Source organism: Colobus angolensis, unplaced genomic scaffold (genome assembly GCF_000951035.1).
Source record: "Colobus angolensis palliatus isolate OR3802 unplaced genomic scaffold, Cang.pa_1.0 Scaffold88, whole genome shotgun sequence".
Taxonomy (NCBI): domain Eukaryota; kingdom Metazoa; phylum Chordata; class Mammalia; order Primates; family Cercopithecidae; genus Colobus; species Colobus angolensis.
In genome coordinates, this window is record NW_012122709.1 from 6,147,014 (window position 1) to 6,172,105 (window position 25,092).

The 25,092-nt window shown below is 37.8% G+C and overlaps 1 protein-coding gene and 3 gene segments (V, D, J or C); all 4 read right to left on the bottom strand.

Moving 5' to 3' along the window:
• The window catches only part of LOC105503813, a 908,479-nt gene that overhangs the window by 634,363 nt on the left and 249,024 nt on the right, over nt 1-25,092 (bottom strand).
• On the bottom strand, nt 5,564-6,827 carry LOC105503803 (leucine-rich repeat-containing protein 3B-like). Its single transcript, XM_011930916.1, has one exon. It carries the CDS (start codon nt 6,657-6,659, stop codon nt 5,880-5,882), a length of 780 nt encoding a protein of 259 aa, XP_011786306.1. The 5' UTR covers nt 6,660-6,827; the 3' UTR covers nt 5,564-5,879.
• On the bottom strand, nt 17,035-17,966 carry LOC105503802. The segment is given in 2 exon segments: nt 17,035-17,573; nt 17,682-17,966. Coding segments are annotated over 2 exon segments (426 nt in total).
• Nucleotides 23,472-25,092, bottom strand: part of LOC105503801 — a 1,990-nt gene continuing 369 nt past the window's right edge. The window contains 1 exon segment of the V gene segment in view: nt 23,472-23,947. Coding sequence covers nt 23,601-23,947 — 347 coding nt within the window.

The following is a 25,092-nucleotide window of genomic DNA, read 5'->3' on the forward strand; positions in this document are numbered from 1 at the left end:
TGGCGTAAAATCCGGGAGGCGGAGCTTGCAGTGAGCTGAGATCCGGCCACTGCACTCCAGCCCGGGCAGAGCGAGACTCCGCCTCAAAAAAGAATTAAAAAATTTTGAATATACAAATTTAATCCATTTTTTTCTCTCTTTAACAAACATCTACTGATTATGAACAATGTGAAAAAGCTTACACTAGGTTCTGCAGAAATAGCAGTGATTAAAAAACATAACTCATCTTAATTCTGTGAGAGGGTAAATAAGAAGAGATACCAATAAGATTTTGAAGAAGAATATACTGATGAGTCTAATCTGAAGCTCACATTTTAAAGTCACTTCCTGTTTTAACTTCCCTCACACACACAGGGTATATATCCAAACTTGACTCTAAAGGAAAACGCATCACATTTTCCCTACAAGAAACAGCAGGTAGGAAGGGCCTGTCAAATTTTACCACAGATACAGAGAGTAAGAAAATGAAAATAATTGTGACTTATGAAAATTTCTCACGGAGCTATTAAAAAGCATGTGTTTGAGGAGAGGACTTGACGAAGTGAGAAAAGCTCAATTTGAGACATAAGATTAGGTGAAAAAATCATGATCCTAATCATAATAGGGCTCTATGAAGAAACAAAGCTACATATTAGGCTGGTGCAAAAGTAATTGCTGTTTTTGCCATTAAAAGCCATGGCAAAAACAGCAATTACTTTTGCACCAATCTAATATTAGCAAAAAACTATCCGGGCACAGAATTATCAACTTTGTGTTTTTTGTATTTTATACATTATCTGGTGTTGGCATGCAATGTTTTACAATAAGAAAAAGATAACAAAAGCAATTTTGAAAACTAAGTTATAATTTATCCATAATAGGGATTACAATATTGATACTAAGGGGTTATATATAGGAGAGGAGTCTGAATAACAAGTGTAAAATCACATTTAAAGACTAGATTACAAAATCAAACATCACTAAATCTCTGTAAGGATCCCTTGAGCAGAGCTTCCTGATTGCTGAACACATGGTGGGTGGCATAGCCAGAGAAGGCATGGAAGCTCAGTGCCATTTTTCCCATACTTTGCCCTATACATCTCTTTAGCTGACTCTTTACTATGTACATGTATATCAAAACTTCATGTTGCTAACTTAAATGTGTACGATACTTTTTTTTGAAAAACGGAATCCATTAAGCATCAACTGTCCAACAAAATGCTCTAAACCTTTCTGGGTCTCCTTGAATCTAAACTTCTTATTATATGGTTTTAATATCTATATGTTAGTTTCCACTTATGAACAAACAAAATGACAAGTGTTATAATTAAAATTTATTCCAAAGGAAAGGAGATGCTGCTTCACCTCCCATCTCAGGTTTGGGTGATGGTTACAGGTGCCTGGGAAGCAATGTGTATTCTCTGCACAGAAGTAGACAGCTGAGTCTCCAGGTTCAGTAGCTGCAATTTGCAGAGAGAGATGTTTCACTGTCTTATTCAATAAAATGGTGACTCTTTGGCCTTGCCTCGTGGCCATATTTGAACGGATGTCTATAATGAATTGAGGACCTTTTCCAGATTCTTGCTTGTACCAAAGGAAGTAGTCTGAGGCACTGTCTGAATAAGTACAGTTGATAACAGAGTTGTCTCCCTCCTGAACACTCACGGTAGGAAGATGCAGCCCCACACTGTCTCCTCTGCTCACCCCTGTGCAGAAAGAAAAAGAAAAAGAAGAAGGTTTATCAAGTTATTATTCTCCAGAATTTTCTTTTTCTACAGTAACTAGAGGAAACCTAAATAAAGCAAGTCTTCCCCTGGACATCTCAAAAACATCATCTAATATACTGTGTTACCCAAAACTCTAAACTCACAGTCCAGCTGCAGCCACAAGTACATAAATGAAGCTCGAATGCATGCCATCGTTGTTCTTCCCAAATAGGATCAGTCATAAACCTACAATCTCCAGCCATAAGAGCTACTTCTATCATCGGGTTTTCCTTTCTTTCCTCTAAAAATCATAGTGGTTTCTCACATTGTCTACTCAGCCAATAGAAAAAGGCTCTGCTTCTGCCATAAACCTATTTATTCAGTATCCACTAAAATGAACCCTGCATGTGTTCCGCATCAGCAGAGAAGCACTGCCATCTTGTGGTCACATTCGTAGCTACTAAACTTGCTGTTTGAATGTTTTTCTATAACCCTGTGAGGGACTCAGATAAACAAAAGGAGCAATAGATCAAACAAATAAAGTCCTCACACTGAGATTAAGTTCACAGTAAGAATATAGACATCAAGATTGATATTATGCAAACTAATGAGTCATTGTCAAAAAGTTGGAAAGAGGTAAATGTTGCAGGTGTTTATGCAATGATGCACCAAGTTTACATGTTTGAAATCAGGAAAGCACCATGATTCACTCTCCTGGACGAAGAAAAGTAACATAGTCCCTTGCAGTCAAATCTATCATCACTATTTGTTTGTTATGGAGAAAAACTCTTTCTTAAAGGAATATGTAAGCCAAAGATAAGAGTAAAAGAGAGAGGACCACTCAATATTTCAAGTGCGTATTATCTCAGGTTCTGCTTCTCCAAGACTGGTCTTGCCCATGACCTTCTATTCCCAGAGACTTAACGGTACCAACAGTCAAAATGTGGAATCTTTCTTTGGTAAAGATGGCTTTAATAAAAGGTAAAGAATTAAAGTACAATGACAAAGGACAAGAGGGACAAGTTCCATTGGTTATTAATACTCCAACAATAGGAACAGTTTGACCCATAGATTGGGCTGGTTTGCAAGGAGAAATCTGGCAGGTTTTAATAAGTCTTTTCCTATTGCTATGTGGCTAGTATTCTGCAAAGCACAGAAAGAACAAGGAGAAATTCTCAGAAAACATCAGGCTGCAGGCTCCAAAAATGAAGCCACATGTACATTTCTTATTAAGGTGCTTTTACTTTCTGATATCAAAATGAATGATATCAATATGGCATGTCCTCAAATACAATGACTGACTCATATCTTCAGTGGAACTTGCCTCTAAAATATAAGCCAACTCATCTGGCATGGACTGCTCTTGCCTTAGCCATTGCTAGCTCTGATTCCATATGTGCCGTTTTCTCTGAAACTCCACTACAACATTCTTGCCTAAGATATTGATAAAGTCCTTCAGTCTTGTACGTTTCTGGGTTTATCTCTCCTTGCCAGAAAAAATTTATCATCTACTTTAATTTTTGATACGTTCTGATTACTTCTGTAAAAATAAATCTATGGAAGCCAAAATATTGCCTGTGTCCACTAGGAAGGATAGTGCAAAACTAAATAAGTGACCATGGGGAAAGTTTCCTCAGAAACCAATACTATCTCATTTCCAGAAGAAAGCACCTTTCCTGTGACTTGTACTCACTAGGCCCCCAGAATTAAAGAGACTCAACATAATTTCTTATTCACATCTTGCACCCTTCAGTATGTAAGGAAAGTTATGATGAAAAATATCAACTAAAATATATAAATATAGATATGTATACATAAAATGTGTGTTTTTACATATGTAAAACTTCTCTCTTCTAAGGATTTTCCCTTTTCTCATTCATTCCTTATACAATATAATTCTCAAATCCTTTATTGGATGAATTTCTATCTTTTTGGTAATGGATAATTTAGGTCAGTATTTGGCCTTTTGAGTATAGCATTAAGAACTGAATGTAATGGTCTAAATATGACCACTCATATGGATCACAGTATTCCGCATATTAACTATGCCTTAGGTATAGCCATCCCCTGGACAAAATTCCCAACCCTATGATTATTTCATCGGATATTACCTAACTCATTGTCAGTGTGTTGGCCCAGAAAAGATTTTCTAACACCTTCATGAACTGTCAGCTACACGAGGACATGTTACCTTTAGCTTCTCTATTCTAATTATTATTTTTGACAGTGTAGAATAATGCTCACTATGTCCACATCCTTCCTTCAAGGAATATCCACCCAGCATAATGAATATATCTTACTATTTTTAGGAAAGTCCTTAGAAACACCTTTGGGGGTTGAGGGTGGCACCATCATGTTTGGCTCACTGCTACAGCAGCCAGTGAGTCATGGACTGATTTCCTCGTAGAGTAACAGTGGCTCAGCCTGTGTATCTTTCTTGCCCGAAGTGGTAGATGTTTACACAAACTGGAACTCTCCGTTCTCATGGTCAAAGTGATTGAACCAAGGCTTTCTGGGAACCAAAATGCACAGGTCAGCCTGGTAGGGCTGCCATTAGATAATTTCTCTTTGTTCAACAATATGTGCCTGCAGGAATAGGCAAGAGTAAGAGCGCTAAGGAGGAAGTGAGGAAATCCAGTTTCTTTCTACTCCTAGATCATTTACTATCTAATGGTTTCATACTGGCATTTTGGATATAGTTTTCGTGTTTGTAAAATGAAGTTGAACTAAAAGGTTTCTAAGTGCTTTTATAAGTCTAAAATTCTTTTATACTATTTAACAGAGCAAATATTTACTGAGGACTGATTGTGTACAATATAGAGCACAGGAGTAGTCAGAAATTATCCTGCATCAAGGAACTCCAAGACCATTGTCACGCCCACATGCAATCTAGTGGGTCTGAGGTTACCCTAACCAATCCTTGGGCTCGGTCAGAAGCAGAGACAGAGTCTTGTGTGATCTCAGCACTTTGGGAGACCTAGACAGGAGGATCACTTGAGCCCAGGAGTTCAGGGCTAAAGCAAACTATAATTTTGTCATTGCACTTGAGTTTGGGCAATGGAGCAAGACCCCTTCTCTTAAAAAATAAATATTTTTTTAAAAAGTAACAAAGTGGCTTCCTGATATGTATATGATTCACTATGTTTGTTTGTGCATTCTATCATTGTATCTTCAATTATAAGAAAAATTAATTTGAAAATTAGCCTCTAAGTCGATAACTGGGTCATTCAAAACTTTGCAGGAAAATAATATTCCTTTCCATCAAGCTGCTACCCTTACATTTAATTTCTATTTTGAAACCTGCAGATATTCAAATTGTAATGTATTAATTTTCAAAACTAGAGTTTCTAAACTTTTTGTTTGTTTGTTTGTTTGTTTTGAGACGGAGTCTTGCTGTCCCCCAGGCTGGAGTGCAGAGGCGAGATCTCGGCTCACTGCAAGCTCCGCCTCCCGGGTTCACGCCATTCTCCTGCCTCAGCCTCCTCAGTAGCTGGGACTACAGGCGCCCGCCACCACGCCCGGCTAATTTTTTATAATTTTCGTAGAGACAGGGTTTCACCGTGTTAGCCAGGATGGTCTCGATCTCCTGACCTCGTGATCCGCTCGCCTCGGCCTACCAAAGTTCTGGGATTACAGGAGTGAGCCACTGCGCCTGGCCGAGTTTCTAAACTTTTTGAAGGATTCAGATAACTCTTCAACATGCCTTATTGCAATGTTCATGATCAGTCTTTTATTTAAAAGTTTTTAAGTTTAAAAACATAAGTTTTAAAAATTCATCTGAACAGGAAACCACCCACAGTGGCCCAGTGAGACTGCACAGCAATCTCTCACGAGAGAAAGAGGCACTATTTCTAATGTATGAAGATATAGGATTTTTTTTTTTCAAAGTTAAGCTTTTATTTGGTTTTAAATTAAAAAAATAAATTTCATTATTAAATAGTGAGATGGATCTAACTAATGTTCAGATAGTAGCTTACTCAGAAATATACCACCGGGGGTACAATTAAGGGGTGGATCACCTAAACTAAAATTATTTGTTATGTTGTAGTGTTTGTTAAAAGTTCAGCAGTGGCATAATTCAAAAGAAACGGAAATACAAAGTTTTAAATGTTTACAATGGATGGGAGAAGTAAACCACTTATTTCTACTGCAATTGCAAACTACTTTCTTTCTCAATACCAGTCAGTTTGGACACTATACCATAGTGCTAATATCATCAGGTTCATCTGCTTTCTTTTGCCTGCTTGGCAGGGATTTCAAGTATTCGAGATGTCTCCGGGCATCCTCCTGATTTTGCCTCACATAATATACCACATATGAAATCACCATGGTGAACCAGCCAAACATGGTGACCAGCATGGCATAATCGGTAGTTTTTTTAGGGAGGTTACAAAGGTCAGCATCGTTGGCAGCATTGAGGAATGGTCTGCCAGCATGTTCATCCAACACGGACGTTTTACAGATCACATTGTGGGCTGTCTCATGATTGGATGCCATGCTCCTCAGAACTTGCTGTAGAGTACAGTCACAGTGCCAGGGGTTGTTGGCAATTCTGGCCCTGGCCTTCAGGTTATTGAAGGCATTTTTGTGCACACTTTGAATCCGATTGTCAGACAAGTCCAGAGTCTGCAAAGTTTCAGCTACTCCTTTGAAGGCATGCTCATCGATAAACTCAATGCCATTTTTGGACAGGTTGAGAACTCTCAGTTGATGGAGGTCCTTAAAAATTTCATTGGGAATAGATGTGATCTGATTGGAGTCCAGATACAGTAAGACTGTTTCAGGAGGAAGATCTCTAGGTATTTCCTTGAGATTTGCATTGCTACAGGTGACATTTAAACCCCCAGAGGAAGAACAAAGACAGCCCTTGGGACACATACTGGCAGAATGAAAGCACAGTATCATAAGAACAAAACTTTGTAGGAGGAGACACATGGAGAGGGAACGGGTTAACCACAGGTCTACCAGATTCATGCTGGAATGTCAGCATAATCACGAGCCCATTCCTCATTTACTCCAACAAGTGTGGTAATGGTTCCAGCCCTGTCCACACTATTGATTTCCTTCTTGCGTGGTTCAAAAGGCTGCAGCTAACACATGTGTCTCTTCATTATTTCTGTCCTTGCTTGGGCACCTTGTCCCTTTACCGGTCAGCTATTGCTCTCTCTGTGTCACTCCCCCTCATCCTTTTATTGTAGGTTCCCAGAAGTGCTCCAGGTGTAACAGACCCTCCGGACTGTAGAGTGTCCATCTATCATTGTTGGATCTGTAACATGTAAGGGCTGGAAGACCTTGGTGTGGATCTGGAGTCTTTCCTCCGATATAGGATTTTTTTAAAGCACTTTATGTAAGAGTAGTTTACAGATAATATGTGAGGAAGGGAGATGGTACCTCTCAGAAGACTCTGTGTCTCAGCTGGGTTAAGTAGAGCTTTAAAGAGTCATGGGAAGAGAGACCCCATTTCCCAAATTACACAGTTTGACAGAAAATTAGAGAATTCAAATATATGAAAATTCTGATAAATGAAAACTGATAACATGCATTGCGAATTTAGAAATAAATAGTTTCTTGAAATCAGGAGATTAGAAAATGTTTCCAACTAGAAGTTGGTTGGTTGGAGGAAAAATAGGATGTGTGTATGATATCCACTCTGATTTAATTTCTACCTCTCCCCTTCCTCTGTCCAGACCGTTCCCCACAGACCCTGCAGGCTCTCACAACTGTTCTGACCAGGCCACACATTGCTGGTCAAATTAAATATTGCCCTCTCCCTATTCTCTTTCTGTTCTTGATCCTTATTTTATTCCTATTTTCTTCTCTTCTGTGTATTCTTGTTCCTTCTAGTCTCAGAGAAGATATAAGAAAAGATCAGATATCAGGGGTATTTAGAATAATTTCCAGGTCAGTGAATTTCATGAATTTTAATCATAAGAATTTAGAAACTGAAAACAAGTAATGGAGATTTTTTCTAATGAGCGTCCATGCTCCCAATGCCCATTAAAACTCCAATTCCCTTACCTCTGCTTACAGAATCATCTTCACAATGGGTTCATAGATCTATGAACTCCAGCTTTCTGAGGTTTTATATAGAATGTCAGAGCTGAAAACCTAAGATGAACTTTACACACACATCACCCACCACCCCGCACCAGCTCCCTGTTATCTGTGATTTGACTGACTCGCATGTCCTCTTGTATCCTGTTTCATCCTCTGAGAACATCAGAAAAAGTCTTCGTTTCTGGAACTCCTCGAGTGCCCCCTAGTGGACTGAAACCATCAACAACGACCACTTTGCACCAACTTATCTCCTCTTCACACAACACAGCCCCATTCACTTCACGTTTCCTATGAAGGAAATGGAGGTGGTCAGAAAACAATGCAACTGCCTAGATTGAATGGGGGTTAACAGTGAACCAATTACCACTTTTAAAATGCCATTTCATGGAAATTAATATCTTAAAATAATTTGGCAATTCCTATCTTGTGCAATTTATTTGAATTCTCTGATTTTGTTTGAGAAAATCAAAAAATATTTTTTGAAGTATTATCATAAGTGATTAATTTATTAGGAATTAAGAGTATATAAAAAGTGATGAGACATTAGTTTATAATCTACTGAAGAGTACAAAACTACACATGTCTATAATAAAATCAATAAAATCTATAATAAAATCACACTGCGATCCTAAGCGGAGTGTGAACTACAAGCTAATGATCCTAGAGGTGGAGGAAATACTTAGGAGGGTTGGACAAGACCTTATAAAGAGAGTGGTCGTTTTCCCCTTTCTCTCCTTTTTCATGAGGATAATAGAATAGGATATGGATAAACCTTTATGATGGCTTTTATGACTTTTTGTTGGTTTAATATTAGAAAGGATTGATGAACATTTGAAATTATTAAAAGTGATACAACATACTAGGTAAACAAAAATCTACTTTTACTACCACTCCCAATTCTGATTCTTTCATCGCTCATTACCCTAATTCTCCCTTCATCTTATCAATTTGGAGTTGATACTTCCAAATGTTTTACTATAGCATTATATACATGTACTAAATACAAAAAAAAATGAAAATAAATAGTATTTTGGTTATTATTTTTAAATTTAATACAAAATGATGCATCTCATGCATACCTTTTTGTAACTCACATTATAAATTCAATAATGCATCTTGTAGAGCTTATTATATTAACACATATGGGAACTTCTGCTACATTGCATCCTATTAGAGATATACTTCAGTTTATATAGTCCTCTCCTATTGATGAAGACTTAAGATGATATGTGATATAGTTTGGATCTGTGTCCCTGCCCAAATCTCATGTTGAAATGTAATCCCCAAAGTCACAGGTGAGTGATGACTACCTGGGCTCGTGGTGTTGGGATAAAATAATTTACCATGACTGTTGTAGGTAAAGAAAGGCAGATCTATTAAAGAAAGTATGAAAGTAGTTGCCAGGGAGCAATCAGCAGAAGAGGAGCTGATGATAAGGAAACAAAGGCTTGCTGGAGATTTTACAAGATGTTTTTGGGTTGCAGAGTGCTACATGCAGTACTGATAATGCCAAGGTAGCATTATCTAACTAAGGTAGCAAGGAAGTAACTTGCATTCTTCTGTCAACTGAGGTTTTGGATGATACATAGAGGTATTTGATGATAAGCAGGAAGTCTGTGAGTTAAGTATGTTGTTTGCTCAGGAGAGCTATAGGTTCTGAGCCATAAAGAAAGACGTATAACTTATCTGCTTCCTCTTTCTGTTTATATGTCCTGGACCATGAAAAAAAAAGGCAGATCTATAGCTTATTTGCTTTATCCCTTTACTTTCCCCTGGTTCTGCCAGCCTGACTCCTTTTCCCTCCTAATCAGGATTCCACACCCAATGCTGGAGGTCAGGCCTGGTAGGAGGTGACTGGGTCATGGGGGTGGATCTCCCCCTTGCTACTGTCCAGAGTTCTCCTGAGATCTGTTTGTTTAAAAGTGTATAGTACCTTCCTTTCTCTCTGGGTTCTGCTTTTGCCATGTAAGACAGCCTCTTCCTCTTTACCTTCCACCTTGAGTAAAAGCTCCCTGAGGCCTCCCCAGAAGCAGATGCCACTGTGCTTCCTGTACGGTCTGTGGAACTGTGAGCCACTTAAATCTCTTTTCTTTATAAATTATCATGTCTCAGCATTTTTTATAACAGTGTGAGAACAGACTAATACAACGGTTTTTTTTTTTAACTATGAAATACAATGCTGCAATAAACTTTTTGAGCATTCTGCTTTATTCACATGTTCCCATGTTTCTCCAGGAGCAAAGACTATGAGCCAGTGAAGGCACCTATGTGGCCAATGGTGAAAAACACTCCAGGCAGAGAGAAGATCAGGGACAACGACTCTGAGGAGGAAGGGAGCAAATTCATGTTGCAATTATGGTGTCGGATGGTTTTCTTTTCTATTACTTTTCTTAATGTACATAGGAGTTATAGTTTATTGTTCATTTCATAATATCTTGCTGAAATTATCGTCCTGATGTATATAGCTATGTGAAGGGGTGGCCTGTCCCTCCACACCTGTGGGTGTTTCTTACTAGGTGGAACGAGAGACTTGAGAAAAGAAATAAAGACATAGAGACAAAGTATAGAGAAAGAAAAGCGAGGCCCCAGGGGGCCAGTGCTGTGCTTCCAGAGGACCCACACTGGCACCGGTCTCTGAGTTCCTTTAGTATTTATTGCCAAAAAGATAAAGGAGTAAATTAACAGTAAGGCATACAGATACACAGAGATGTTACATTTTTTTAGGGATGGGCAGGTGGCAGATGTTTTTTTTTTACTGAGATTTAGGGGAGTGGTACTGACCTTTAACCACAAGTAGGCTTTAAACATTTGGCTAGTAAAGTACATTTCTTACAGTCTAAAATTTTTTTAACCTTGAGTTACCACAGCACATGTCTCTTGCAAGGACAAGATTGGGGGTAGAGTTACAGATTAACAGTATTTTAAATACAGAGCCAAATGGAGTCTCTTAAACTTACTTTTATCTATAATAACACAGTAACAGGCTGACCTCTCTTTTTTCCCACTAGGGCTATGTGTAGTTTCTTCCAATCAGCCACGAAGGTAATTCTAAAAATCGTAAGTCAGCAGGAAGTAAAGGAGAAGGACTGGGACGTACAAGGAAAAAATGTTACAGAACAACACTGAGGAAAAAAAAAGAATAACATTGGGCATAAAAATTAGATTTATATATGTATACACATATATACATACATTTATATGCACATTTCTATACATACATTTGTATAACAGGGGTACTTATCATAACAGAAATATACATTACATTTTCAAAGCAGTATGAAGAAAAATCAAACTATCAATGCAAGAGAAGACAGGCTAAAAAGAAACAAGAAAAAATCAAGAGAAAGCTACGTAAAACAAATAAATTTAAAATGGATCCGAGCATGTCAGCAATCAAAACACATATTTTTTAAAAAGAGTATCTGATTGAATCAAAATTTAAAATATTGATACATACTACTTGAAAAAAACAGAAAACAATCCTCAAGAAAGCTGAGCATATATGATGGGACTCTTCCCACTACTCCTGTGTTTAAGGACTGTAGCCACCTTCCTCATCCGCTTAACCCACTTAACCCACTGCACTTGTCCTAAACAACTTCAAAATAATTTCAATTATTTTTCTTTTATAATGTCAGTTCTGCTGATGAGGTGGTAAAGGAGGAGTGCAAGAGAAAAATAGCAAGTTAGCTAAATTGGCTTCTGCACAGGTAGACTCTAATATTAGAGAAACAATAAGACAGAGGTAAAAAAACAAAATGACATTCAGACAGAAAACAGAATGGGGAAAGAAAGGAAAACTGTCAGAGATAGAATACCAAGCAGAAATTAAGATGTATCTTCAGGAAAGAACAAATCTAAACATGAGAGAATTCTGCACCCCAATGGAACAAAGGAAAAAGAAGCCACCTCTGAAAAAGAGCTTTCAATTTTTATCACTGGTTTTTTGCAGCTTAGAATATTTTATAAGCTATCTGTATTTGTAATTGCACATTTCTCATTCCTCCAGAAAGAAACTCAATACAGGAAAATCTCATCATCAAAATTATACATGATCATTGTGTGCACGAGAAATTAGTAAAGCAGTGCATAAAGAAAAGTTTCAACTGTTTTGTTTGCGAATGTAATATTTACTTGGAGAGTTGTTATGGACTGAATTCTATCCGACTCAAAATTTACATATTGAAGCCCTTACCCCCAGTACCTCAGAATGTAACGGTGCTTGAAAATAGGGTCTTTAAAGAAATAATTAAGGTAAATGATGTCACATAGGTGGACTCTAATTCAGTATGACTGCTGTTCTTATAAGAAAAGGAAATTTGGACACAGACATGTGTACCCTCAAGGGCAAGACCGTGTAAGGACACAGTGAAAAGGCAATATGATCTGCAAACTTCAGAAGAAATTGACCCTGCTGACAACCTGATCTTGAGCTTCTAGCCTGTGGAACTCTGAGATAATAAATTATGTTGTTTATGTCACCTAGTCTGTGGTATTTTGTTATGCCAGCCTTAGAATATTAATATAAAGGTCAATTTTATTGTCCCATTATATAAGACATATCACAAAAAACAATTTGACTGTTGAGCAAGGATTATAATTACATGACTTACAGATCTTCAAGACCTGCAGGAACAATGACCTAAATTTTGTTCATAATATCTGACTATCAGTTACCAAGTAAGAATAAAAATATCACAGTGTTAGGATATATAATTTACATTAAATCTTTTCGACAAAACCAGAGGATATTGGGTATGTACTGGTTAAGTCTCAACTCTAAGGAGAGTCAATTGACTTAGTCAAGAAAGCAAACTCCAGGGTGGTCACCCACTGTTGTTATTAATACATAAGGCCACAACAGAGGAAACTACAGTTCAGCTACCCACAGTTTGAATAATACCCAAAGTTTTGCTAAATAGCATAGGCAATATTAGATGTTGGGTTTCTATTTGCAAAACTAGTGACATATTAGGTAGCATAATGAATGATAGAAAGTGGTTTTTAAGTAAAGGTATTTCAGATACATGTTTCAACTAAAGTATTTTATAGGCACACCCTACCCTTGAAATACAGGATATAAACATCTAGAACAACTGTACCTTGCACTCTTAAGAATGATACCAAACTTTTAATCCCTAAAAGATTCTATGTCCAGTCAGTGGTGTGCACAACTGAATGGATAAACAAATTGTGCTTTATCCATATAATAAGATACTACTCAGCAATAGCAATAATGAAAGACTGATACACATGAGAACATGGGGAAATCTAAAAAACGCGATGAATGAAAGAAACCAGGCACAAAAGAGTAACTACTGTATGATTCCATTGATTTGAAGTCTTTAATGGGTAAAGTAAATCTAAGGTGATAGAAATAAGAACATCTATTGCCTCTAGAAGGTGAGTTGACTAGAAAGGCACACATAAAACTTTCTAGGGTAACAGAAATATTCTGTCTACAGATCATTTTGAAATTATCATTGTCTTCTCCCTCCATCTGAAGGAAATAGAAAATCAAAAAATAATGATGTATTAAGAGAGTTACATGCAAGAAAAATGACTTAGAATTATAATCTCCAGACACATCCTCATAGGTGAATGAATGCCTGTTTGTGTGGTATGCTAAAACCTTTCAACATTGATTTCAATTTGCACCAATGGTATAATAATATTCTGTGTATAATGTGCACAAAATGTTAATAGTAAAATTAATTTTATTAATATATTAACAATATTTCCAAATTCTTAATAAAATTATTGTAGAGTTGTCTCATAATTATATAACAACAATGTAAACAAAACAATAAGTAAGTAAAACAATAAATCAATAGAGAAATAAAACAAGAAAACTACTTTGATATCTCAGGCAGGAGTGGGAGGGGAGATAGAGGATGCTTTCCAGTTGCTTGAAGTCTTTGGTGCATGTCTCAGTCTAGTACAATCAGGAAAGAGAAACCATATAATTTCAACAGAAAAATTTTAAGGATTAGTAAACAGAGTGTTAGAGTAACAAGAGAACAAATAATATGAAGAACAGAAAACTCTGCTATTCCTATTCCTGTAGGAATAGCAGACATAAGGTGCAGCCTCTACTCCTAGGGCAGGGTAGGATAACCAGGGAAGAGGTCTCTAGCCCCACCCTTAGGGCTGAGACCCAGATGTTATTGAAAAGACACAGCTGTGGCTCACTGGATGAAAGGGAAGTCGCTGTGGTGCTGTACCAGCAGAACTTGCTAGAAATCCACACTGTAGAACATGGCAGAAAATGATCCTCTAGGACACTGGGGAAAGCTGTTCACGGGGAGGTGTCTCACTGCAGGCTCTCTTCCACAGAATCACCCCAAAACAGGGGGGTTCTAAAGGAAACTCCTGGGCACTGTGCACTGCAGGAAACTGGTACAAGTGCTCTGCATGAACTGGACACTGGAGAAGACTCCCATGGTGCAGGATCCTGATGAGTGAGCAAACAGAAAGCAGAAAGCAAAATCTTTTCTTCCTAACTCTCTACGACAAAGCTTAACATTGTGTCAACTGGCAAAGGAAAATGGTCCAAGGTTCCAGATCTACCTTCACAGAAGAAACAAGGGTGAATTTAGAGCTGAGAGTCAATAAATGGATTCCTTCAACTACTTCAAGCTTCTCTATGCAACACACACATTCTTCTACACACATTTGAAACATGTACGACAACAAAATAATTCTATACTTCTATCTCCTTCGAGATACAGAAATCCATCTTGCAACTGAAGAACTTTTCATTCTTTCTCCAAAATGAAGAGATGCACAACCCCAAAAGTCATTGACTTTATCACTGATTACATTAATAGTTCTTCAGATTCAGGGACAGTCCTTCCTAAATTTTTTTTAAAAGCAGGATCTTGTTCTTTCATCCAGGCTAGAGAACGGTGTCATGATCACAGCGCAGTGTAACTTTGAACTCCTGGGCCCATGCAATCCTCCTGAGTAGCTAGGACTACAGGTGGGCACCACCATGCCTGGCTAATTTTTTTTAATTGTTTGTAGAGATGTTGTCTTGCTATGTTGCCCAGGCTGGTCTTGAAATCCTTGCCTCAAGTGATCCTCCTGCCTAAGCCTCCCACAGTGCTGAAACTACAGGTGTGAGCCACTTCACTCAGCCTGAAAATTCTGTTACCTTTACACTAAATTATAAAGTTTATTTCCAACAGCTTGTACATAAGATAAAAACATGATGTAGGGAGAGAAGAAAATGTTTAGCATATGTGCTGTTGTCTCCCAATCAGGGCTGTAGCTTGGTCTTCAGTAAAATGTTCCGCCTTTCAATTAGGGTACCTGCTTCTGGGTGATGGAATATGTAGTAAGATCAGTTAATTACAAGAAAATTCAGAATTCTTTCTGAACAGTCGCAATGATTGATATCATTAATAAAATAACTCAGAATTTCCACTTTCTTAATATAATTCCTTATTTTGGAAAGTTTCTCCTACAAATCATGTACTTATATAAAAGCAACAAATTATTAATAGAAGGAAGCAAGACTACTTTGATTTTTCAGGCAGAAGTGAGGTAGGGGAGATGGGGGATGCTCTCCCAGCTGCTTAGGGTCCTTGATATGAAATTTATTTTTCTTTAATATTCAGTTTGAGATCAGAATCAAAAGAAATGGGCAGTTCTTTCTCAAATCGATCTGCATAAAGTGCTCATGATACTATGATGAGTCCCTTTGGGCAGTGTGGCTGAGCTGATGACAATGAGTCACTTGAAATTATTTGTCTTATCAGTGGTAGGTGAGAGTGTGGTCCAAAACCAGGAAAGAAGGAAGGGACTGAGGCAGGAACATTAAATGAGCATACATTTCTTTTTCATAATTTTATATATCTGACACACCATTCACCTTCCTCACAGCATTCCAGAAATCACTTAAACATATTTATCACATGTAGTCATATCACCACATCCTAAAACATACTGTTGACATCTTGGTTCACTGTTTGGCTAAGGAGTGCCATTGCCCACAATTTACTAATTTGATCTATATTTTCAGGGTCCCTATGCACCTACCCTCGTAAACATTATAGTATGAGCTAAATGGCAGCTAAAGAGCTGTCTCCTCCTCCTTCTCCTTTTCCTCTGAAGCACTGGTTATCCTCCGAGGGAGCAAGCAGACAAGGAGTATAAAAGTTTCTTATACAGTTCTTTCCACTCTAGACATAAGAAAGTCACACATTTATACTTTCCAGCAGCTGCCTGGAATCCAGTACCATTGTAACTCTTATCAGTATTTCTAACAGAGCTTGGCATCGCAAAACTTACCACATGACAGATTATCAAAATGTTACTATAAAAGAATCAATCTTTGGCCAGGTTCAGTGGCTCATGCCTATAATACTAGTACTTTGGGGGGCCAAGATTGGAGGATTGCTTGAGCTCAGGAGTTTGAAACCAGCCTGGGCAACATAGTGAGACCTTTTCTCCACTAAAAATAAAATTAAAAAAAAAATCAGCCAGGCATGGTGGTGCACACCTGTAGTCTCAGCTACTCAGGAAGCTGACTGAGGTGGGAGAATTGCTTGAGGCTGGGGGCGTGGGTCAAGGCTGCAGTGAGCTATGATCATGCCACTGCACTCCAGACTAGGTGAAAGAGTAAAACCTTATCTCAAAAAAAAAGAATCAATCTTTAATATTTCAATAGTGAAACCATATAACAACAGAGTGAAAGCAACAAGTAAAAGTGTCAGTAGCTAGAAGAGATGAACGGAATTTCATAGAAAAACTTACAATGTAGATTTGCATAATTAATATATCAATAGAATAGAAGCTATTTTTATAACTGTGAAAAAGTCTTTGGAGAAACACTGATGAATTCTAAATCTTCATTCTCCTTGTGCACTATTCCTAGTTGCCAAAACTCATATCGCTGTGACAATTTTCTGAGTCCTTCATGATTCTAATGAAACTTTCACTGTTGGCTAATAATTTCTCATAATTCTTCCTAAATAGAGTTACTGAGACAAGCTATCCTGAAACCTGAATAGCACAGTTAGAGCCAGAAAAAATAAATTCTAAGAAAATATCCTATGAATGACCAGCTCAAGAATGCAAACTTGCAAGGTAAGAACATGAGAAGCTTATCTTTGTTTTCTGGGTTAGTTGAAAGATTAAATGATAAATGAAAACCAAGGTTCTCCTAGACCATATCAACATTCCCATAGTCAACCACTTAACGCAGTCACGGTCAAGGAAAGGTCCTTGAGAACCTGATTGTTAGGTGATAAGAAGTATGTCTCCTCCATCATTCTAGAATACCATTTCCTATTACGCAGTTTCCTCAATTAACAAAAAGCTTCTAAAACAAAATTTACCTGACATGGGACACAGCAGGAATTGCAGAATTATACAGAAATGCCTGGATGTGCTCAGCTCTCTTTGCCTCACTCACCATCATAAAAGCAAGAGATCTTTGAAAATGTCACAGGAAGATACACCGAGTCTCTGAAAACTTCTCTAGCATAGGCAGTTTGTGTTCAGCTCCCACTGCAGACCCAGGCACTGTGGCACCCACAGCACAGAAGTACTCAGCAGCATCACTCCAATGCACAGAGGGTTTCCTCAGGTTGAAGGAATATTGACTCCTCTTAAATTCAGCCTCAAAGCCTTTAATGCCTTGAACCAGAGTGTCTCCTGAAAAGTACTTCAGGAGCAGCTGGAGGCCTTGGCCGGGGGACTGGACATACCAGAAGAGAGAAGGTGTTGCCCCATAGGAATAGTTACATCTCAACTCCAGTGAGGCTCCTTCAGAGACAGTGATGTGGATGTCAGGCTGGGTCACTGACTGGGCTCTGGCAGTTCCTGGAAAAACAATGTGCTATCAGTGAAAGCAGTGCAGACTCAGCATAAAAAGTAAGCATTTCTAGTCAGAACCTGTGAAACTAAAGACCATAAAGAAATTTTACTCACTCAGGACAAAATGTATCCCCAGCAGTGGGGTGAGCACCAGGAGCATGGCTGAGCAAGGGAAACACTATAGGCTCTTTTCTGCAAGATCTCCAGAGAACAAGAAGGAAAGTGGCTGAAGAGACCAAGAACAAGAAGTGTGGGGAAGGTTTGCTGGACGAGCTCCTTGCTTATATAAAACTACAAACCCTGCAGAGATGAATGTGGTTGCTTTTAAACCTCTGATTCTTGTCACTTGTCTCTGTCTAGAAAGAACTCAACCAGCTGCAGGAAGAAGAAACTGAGCAGTGGATTGATCTTCAACAGAAACAAAAGCTCCAGTTTGTGCAGCCTCGCCCTCTGGAGGCCTAGGGCAGAACGGGAGTTTAGCAGAGACTGCTCATTAGTGTATTCTTCCTGTTTTCTGAGATGTATCAAAACTTCCACAGGACGTGTTTCTTCCTGACCAAATCTATGATGGTGTTTTAGTCCTAGAGTCCATTAGCAATAAGATTTCATGTAAAGATGGAGTAATACGTCACCTCACAGAGGAATCGTTATTGAAAAGTATATCAGAATTTAGATATGAGTCCATGAGAGTCTGGTCTCAGACCAATTGCCCTGGACTGAGTTTTGGATTGTTCAGTGTTGCCACAGTGGTGATGGAGGATGGTAGAGGCATTTCCCTCGGATGGTGCTTGTGCAGCCATAGAGGAAAAGATTTCACACAACGAGAGTAGTGCCTCCATGCAACTAATGACAAGGCATAACTCATGACGGGAAGACTTTGCCTCTAGAGGTAAAGAAAATAAAACTACAGAAACCTCTGGGGCTGAAGGAAATACAACCACAACAAGCGAGAAATAAAAGTTGAAATTTAAAAATAAAAACAAATAATAATAAATGTAGATGGGAACAAAAATAAAACTCTGGAAACATGAGAATGGAGAAAGTCACTGCTTTTTTGTGGTTAATGGGACCCTTGACAAAGTCAGAATACTTCTTTCCTTTGATTTGAAAGCATAAGCCCAGTTCTCTCCTTGGGTTCTTGATTCACTTGTTCCTGTCGGAAAAGATTGTCTAGAATGAAGAAAATTGAGTAATGCTATCATTTTGTAAAAGTGTAGCCTTTGAGCGTAAACTTCTAATTCTTAATGCCATATGCTCATTTCCCTTCTCTTGAATATTTCTTCCTAAATTAAAGAATAGAAATAAAATGGAAATAGACTAAAATTCACAAGAGTAAAAAAAAATGAAGGTCATCTGGTGGAGGTCGTCTGGTGACACATATTTCTAGGAGACGGAAAGTACGTGGGATCATATTGAAGATTAAATCAGAGCAGAAAAAAAATATTCGAAAATAAGCTATAAGGAACAACTTCTTCTGAATTTCAGAATGGTGGTCATTTTAACTTTTCTCAAAGTTGCTGAGCATTTGCAAAGCCCAGTGTGTTCAAAGTCAAAGGTCATAGGATTGTGCGATGTCTTGGAACATTGCCTTTTGCTCTGCACTGGAAGAATGTAAAGGAATTATTGAATCCTCTATAGTAGTAGAAGCAACACCTCATAGTTAAATAAGAATAAGATCATAAATAGAATATTCTCACTGAAGGGTGTTGGCAGCATTCTAAGAAACACATGATTACCTGGAAGATTTAAGGGTCTCCAAACACAGCCCCAAATACCAACATGCATGGTTCATTTAAAGGAAGCAAAAAATCAGAAATGAAAAAAATAGGCAGTGAAAGAGAAAATTAAAAACTAATCAGCTCTGTTTTAGGTACTAAAAAAAAGTGTATTTGAATAGTCCTACTATGCATTAACATACTCTTAAATCCAGATATAATTCAGAATACAAAAATTTTTAGACTTTAGGAAAAAATATAATACTTGAATTATTTATAAAAACAAGTATGCATTCTCAATTTTTTTGCACCAAAGAAAGACCTTCTTAAATTTGAAAAATAAGAAATGAAATATCCAAAAAAAATTTAAGACCTTAATTAAATGGTCTTACAACCTTGATGAGAAAAATTTGCAAATATTAAAAAATGAATTAGATTAACTAAAAAGGGTAATACAACTAAAGAGGGTGGGAAAAGACAACATCAAATAGCCTTTCTTGATGAATATTATGGAGAACCACAAATTAATGCAGGACCATAGTAGAATAGGAGATAACTTTAAGATACCTACAGCCAATCTCTGCCATGGATTGCAAGGAAAAACTGAATAAAATACAAAACAAAGAAAAAAAAAACTAACTGTGGACTCTGAAATTACCCAAGAGCTAGCAGATTGTGTAGGGAAGTCAAAAATTGGAGAAGCAACCTGCACAAGGGTGAATTTCATATTTTTTCTGTTTCTTTCTCTCGACTTTGCCCTGAGGGAGGCCCCAATGCATACAGCAATATGGTAATGATGTAGGAAGTCAAAACTCTGCAAGAAACACAATTTTCTGCCTCTGTGGGTCAGGCTAGAAAAGAGAGACCCTAGGGAAGAGATGGAAAATAGTTTTAAGTCTCAGGCTAATCCCAAGGCTCTACATACGTGAACCTGACTCAGACCAGAACAGCAAATCTTAGGTTATTTAACTAATATTTGAATCACCATTCCAGTCTCAGACTACCCCCAAGTGGCACCCATGCAGGAGAAACTAAAACCAATGTAGCAGAGAGTTCAGGAACTGACCTGAGATTTGAGCCACGCAAACTGGTTTCTCTAATCCCTGAGCTACACATGACAGGTATAAACCCAAACCAACATTGCAAATGATTAGAGAACTGAACTGTGATTTTTGAGCTACCAAATTCCACAAAAGGGGAGAAACAACTAACAGTGTGAACCAAACTAGGTTGATTTTCTGCTCAAACAAAAACATTAACATTTTTTAGATGATTGTTTTTTAAAGAAGAAGAAGGAAGAGGAGGTGAAAACAGAGGGTACACACATAGTATTTGAAATGTTTAAGATGTATGTCAAAATTATTTGACATACAAAGAGCCAGAAAAATGAACTAATATTTAAGTAAAAGATCAACAAATTCAAATATCAAGATGACTAAGATACTAAAACTCATAGAAAAAGATGTCAAAGTAGCTCTTTTGATTATGTTCCACAAAGTAAAGAAAAAAATAGAAATTGAACTGAAAAATAGAGTATCAAAAATAAAAATCTTACAGTAAGGCCTCAATAGCAAAATGATGATAGAGAAAAGAATATGCAAAATTGAAAATAGATCAATATAGATTATTTAATCCAATTAATTTTGACTTTGTCTTCCCCCAGGGGACATTTGGCAAATCTAAACACAATTTTGGCTGTCACAACTTGGGGTGTGTACTGCTATAGGCATCTAGTGTGGAGAAGCCAGTGGTGTTGTTAAAAATTCTACAACACACAGGGCAGCCCCACACCCCAATAAAAAAATTGTAGGGCCCAAAATATCAGTAGTGCCAAGGTCAGGAAACACTGACAAACCTTCACATCAGTTTGAAAATTGAAATTAAAAAACACAGAGCCCTGGAGACCCATGGAAAAATATTCTAAAGTCTAAATTATATCTAACTAGAGTCCTAGAGGGAGAGAAAAAAGATGTTGGGTCAGAAAACATATTTGAAGAAAGAATGGTCAAAAGCTTGCCAAATTCACTGAAAGACATGCATTTATCAATTCAAGCCCCAAACAAGGTAAAACCAAGGAGAACCACATCTAAACACATTATAATTAAATCACTGACAACAAAAGATTGTATAATTTTTCGTGTGTGTGTGTGTGTGTGTGTGTGTACACAGCTTCTATATGAAACAGCTAGAGAAAAACAATATATTACATCATTGGAGGACAATTACTTGATGGCCACGGATTTCTATTCAGAAAGCATGGAGGCCAAAAGACAATGAAATGGCATCTTTAAAGTGAGGGGGGGAACGTGTTGACACAGAATTACAGACCCAGTCCTTGCCCATGCCTATGTCCTGAATGGTACTACCTAGATTTTCTTCTAGGGTTTAGGATCTAGAACTAGATGTACCGTATGACCCAGCCATCCCACTACTGGGTATATACCCAAAGGATTATAAATTATTCTACTACAAAGACACATGCACACGTATGTTTATTGCGGCACTATTCACAATAGCAAAGACTTGGAATCAACCCACATGTCCATCTGTGACAGACTGGATTAAGAAAATGTGGCACATATACACCATGGAATACTATGCAGCCATAAAAAAAGATGAGTTTGCGTCCTTTGTAGGGACATGGATGCAGCTGGAAACCATCATTCTTAGCAAACTATCACAAGAACAGAAAACCAAACACCGCATGTTCTCACTCATAGGTGGGAACTGAACAATGAGATCACTTGGACTCGGGAAGGGGAACATCACACACCGGGGCCTATCGTGGGGAGGGGGGAGGGGGTGGGATTGCATTGGGAGTTATACCTGATATAAATGATGAATTGATGGGTGCTGACGAGTTGATGGGTGCAGCACCCAACATGGCACAAGTATACATATGTAACAAACCTGCACGTTATGCACATGTACCCTAGAACTTAAAGTACAATAATAAAAAAAAAAAAAGAAGTCTATGTAACTGTAAATATGTAAAATTACATCGTTTCAACTAAAAAATAAAAAAGCAAATTTCTTGAAATAAAAAACTCAAATTTTAAAAATGAAAGTAAATAAATAGCTAAATAAAAAAAATAAAAAAAAAAAAAAAAAAAAGAATTACAGACCCAGTAAAAGCTATCTTCCAGAAATAAAGGGCAAGTTAAACATACATTTTCAGACAATTAACAAATGAAAAATATGTTTCCTAGCAAATCTGCTCTAGAAAAAATACTAAAGGGAGTTTTTAAGTTTGAAGGGAATTTCAGTTACATCCCCTGGAGTCAGAGAAAACCCAAATCTTCAGGAACAAAGGAAGATACCAGAAATGATAAATAGCTGTTAAGTATAAAATAGTTCTTATTCTTCTCCTTAAGTTTTATAAAGTGCATATAATTGTTGAAAGCAAAAATTATAACATTGTATGGTGAAGTTTTCTATATATTGTGATTTTTAAAAAAATTGAGACAAGGATCACGCTCTATTGCTTAGGCTGGAATACAGTGGCATCGTCGTAGCTAACTGCAGCCTTGAACTCTTGGGCTCAAGCTATCATACTGCTTCAACTTGCCGAGTAGTTGAGGCTACAGGTGAGTGCCACCATAACCGGCTAATTTCTTTTGTATTTCATACAGATGGGGTCTCACTTTGTTGCCCAGGCTGGTCTCAAACCCCTGAGTTCAAGCAATCCTCCCACCTCTGCCTCCCAAAATGTTGGGATTACAAACATGAGCCACTGTGCCAGGCCTGGTGAAGTTTTCAATGTATGTGACTAATATATATGAATAACAATAACAAACTTTAGTGTTGGTAGATAAAGGGATGTTGTGTAAGATTTCGACATTTCACATAAGGAGGTACAGTATTTGCTCACATAAGACCTGAGATATTTAGGCATGTACATTGCCATCTCCAGAGCAACTACTCAAAAAGTACAGAGTTATAGTCAAAAAGTTCATAGATAAATTAAAATGTAAATTGAAAAGTATTTAAATAATCCAAGAGTCAGAAAAAAAGAACAAAAAAAGGAACATGGGTGAAACACAATAATGAAATATACTTAAATCCAACCTGATTGATATTTATATTCAATTTTAATTATCTAAACTTCACAATGCAAAAACAGAGATTAACAAAGTAGATAAAAAGAAAAGATGCTCTTTTATGCTACCTACAGGAAACACATTTTAAAGTCATAGATAGTTCAAAAATAAACAGATGAAAAAGATACAGCATACATCAATAAGCATCAGAAACTTGGAATTGCTATTTAATATTACAAGACAAACTTCAAGGTTGAGTTCTTGAGTCACAGAAAGTCTCAGCATCTCAGGAGGTTTGTGTTCAGCTCCCCTGCAGTCTCAGGCACTGTGTCACTCACAGCACAGAAGTACTCAGCCGCATCGCTCACATGGGCTGAGGCTTTCGTCAAGTGGAAGGAGGTTTCACTCTTCTTAAATTCAGCCTCAAAACCATTGATGCCTTTAACCAGCGTGGGCCCTGATGTGTACTTCAGGAGAAGTTGGAGTCCTTGGTTGGGGTATTGCACGTACCAGAAGAGATTTGGTGAAAAAGAGGATGAGTAGTTGCACCTCAGCAGCACAATGTCTCCTTCAGAGACAGAGACCTGGCTGTCAAGCTGGGTCACAGACTGGGCTCCGGTTCCTCCTGCAACACCAATGCTGTGTAAGTAAAGGCAGCACAGACTTTGCTATGAAGAAATGATGTCTCTATTCAAAGAAAATTACAACACAGTCACATTTACAAAAGGAATAAAGGTAGTGGAATGTTACTCACCCAGGGTAAAAATCACCTCGAGCACTGGGATGAGCAGCAGGAGCATGGCTGAGGAGTGGCAACGCTGGAAGGCCCTGAGCAGGGCGGACAGAAGCCAAAGGCCCTGAGCCTCAGGAGATAGGAGCAGCGGGGAGGTTAGGCTGGAGAAGTCTCTGCCTTTGAAGCGTTTCAAAAACGGTTAAAGAAAGGCTTTCTCTTAAGGAGCCTAGATGTGTTCTGACCTCTTGTTCTCATCACAGCTCCCTATCTACACAGACATCAGTGAGCTACATCAGCCAACTGCAGGGAAGAGGCTCATTGGATGAGGATGGTCTGCAATGAACACAGATGCTTCCTTAGTGCAACGTTGCCCCCTGAAGGCCACAGGCGAAACCACGGATCCAAGGAAGCAAACTTTGCTTCTCATTTGAGAAATGTGGTATCAAAACCAACAGAAAGTGTTTCTTTCTTCCCAAATCGGTGATGATGTCACCTTCTGTAGAGTACATGGTTTTAATCCTAAATACATGAGAAATGAGAGTAATGTAAAAATAGAAGACTAATTTACTTTACTGAGCAATTAGTCACAGAAGACAACATTCTAGACTTTGGAATACCATTGAGACATTCTATATTACTTTGTAAAACCATTCATCAAGGAGACGGGAAGTGATCGGTTGCCTCAGTTTGGCCTCAGCTTCATATGGCCCTGAGTTTCTGAATGTGAGCATTACAGTGGGTGAAAGAGATTATTCCTTTATTTGATTCTTAAAAGAATAAACAAATTAGACCAGCATCTCACACTTAAAATCAGCATGGATCACATGTCATTAATTAATTAATCAAAGCAAACAAATAAAGCAAGATTCTTTTGTTAAATGAAAATGTGAAAGAGGCCCCTTGGTTTCAGGTCAACAACTTTGATATTTGTAACTCTAGGAAAAAACAACTTAGGTACTTCATGTTTAAAAGGAGTCCTGTTTCAATTGTCAAAGCTCCTATAGACTGATATATTGTGCCAAATTATATCTCACACT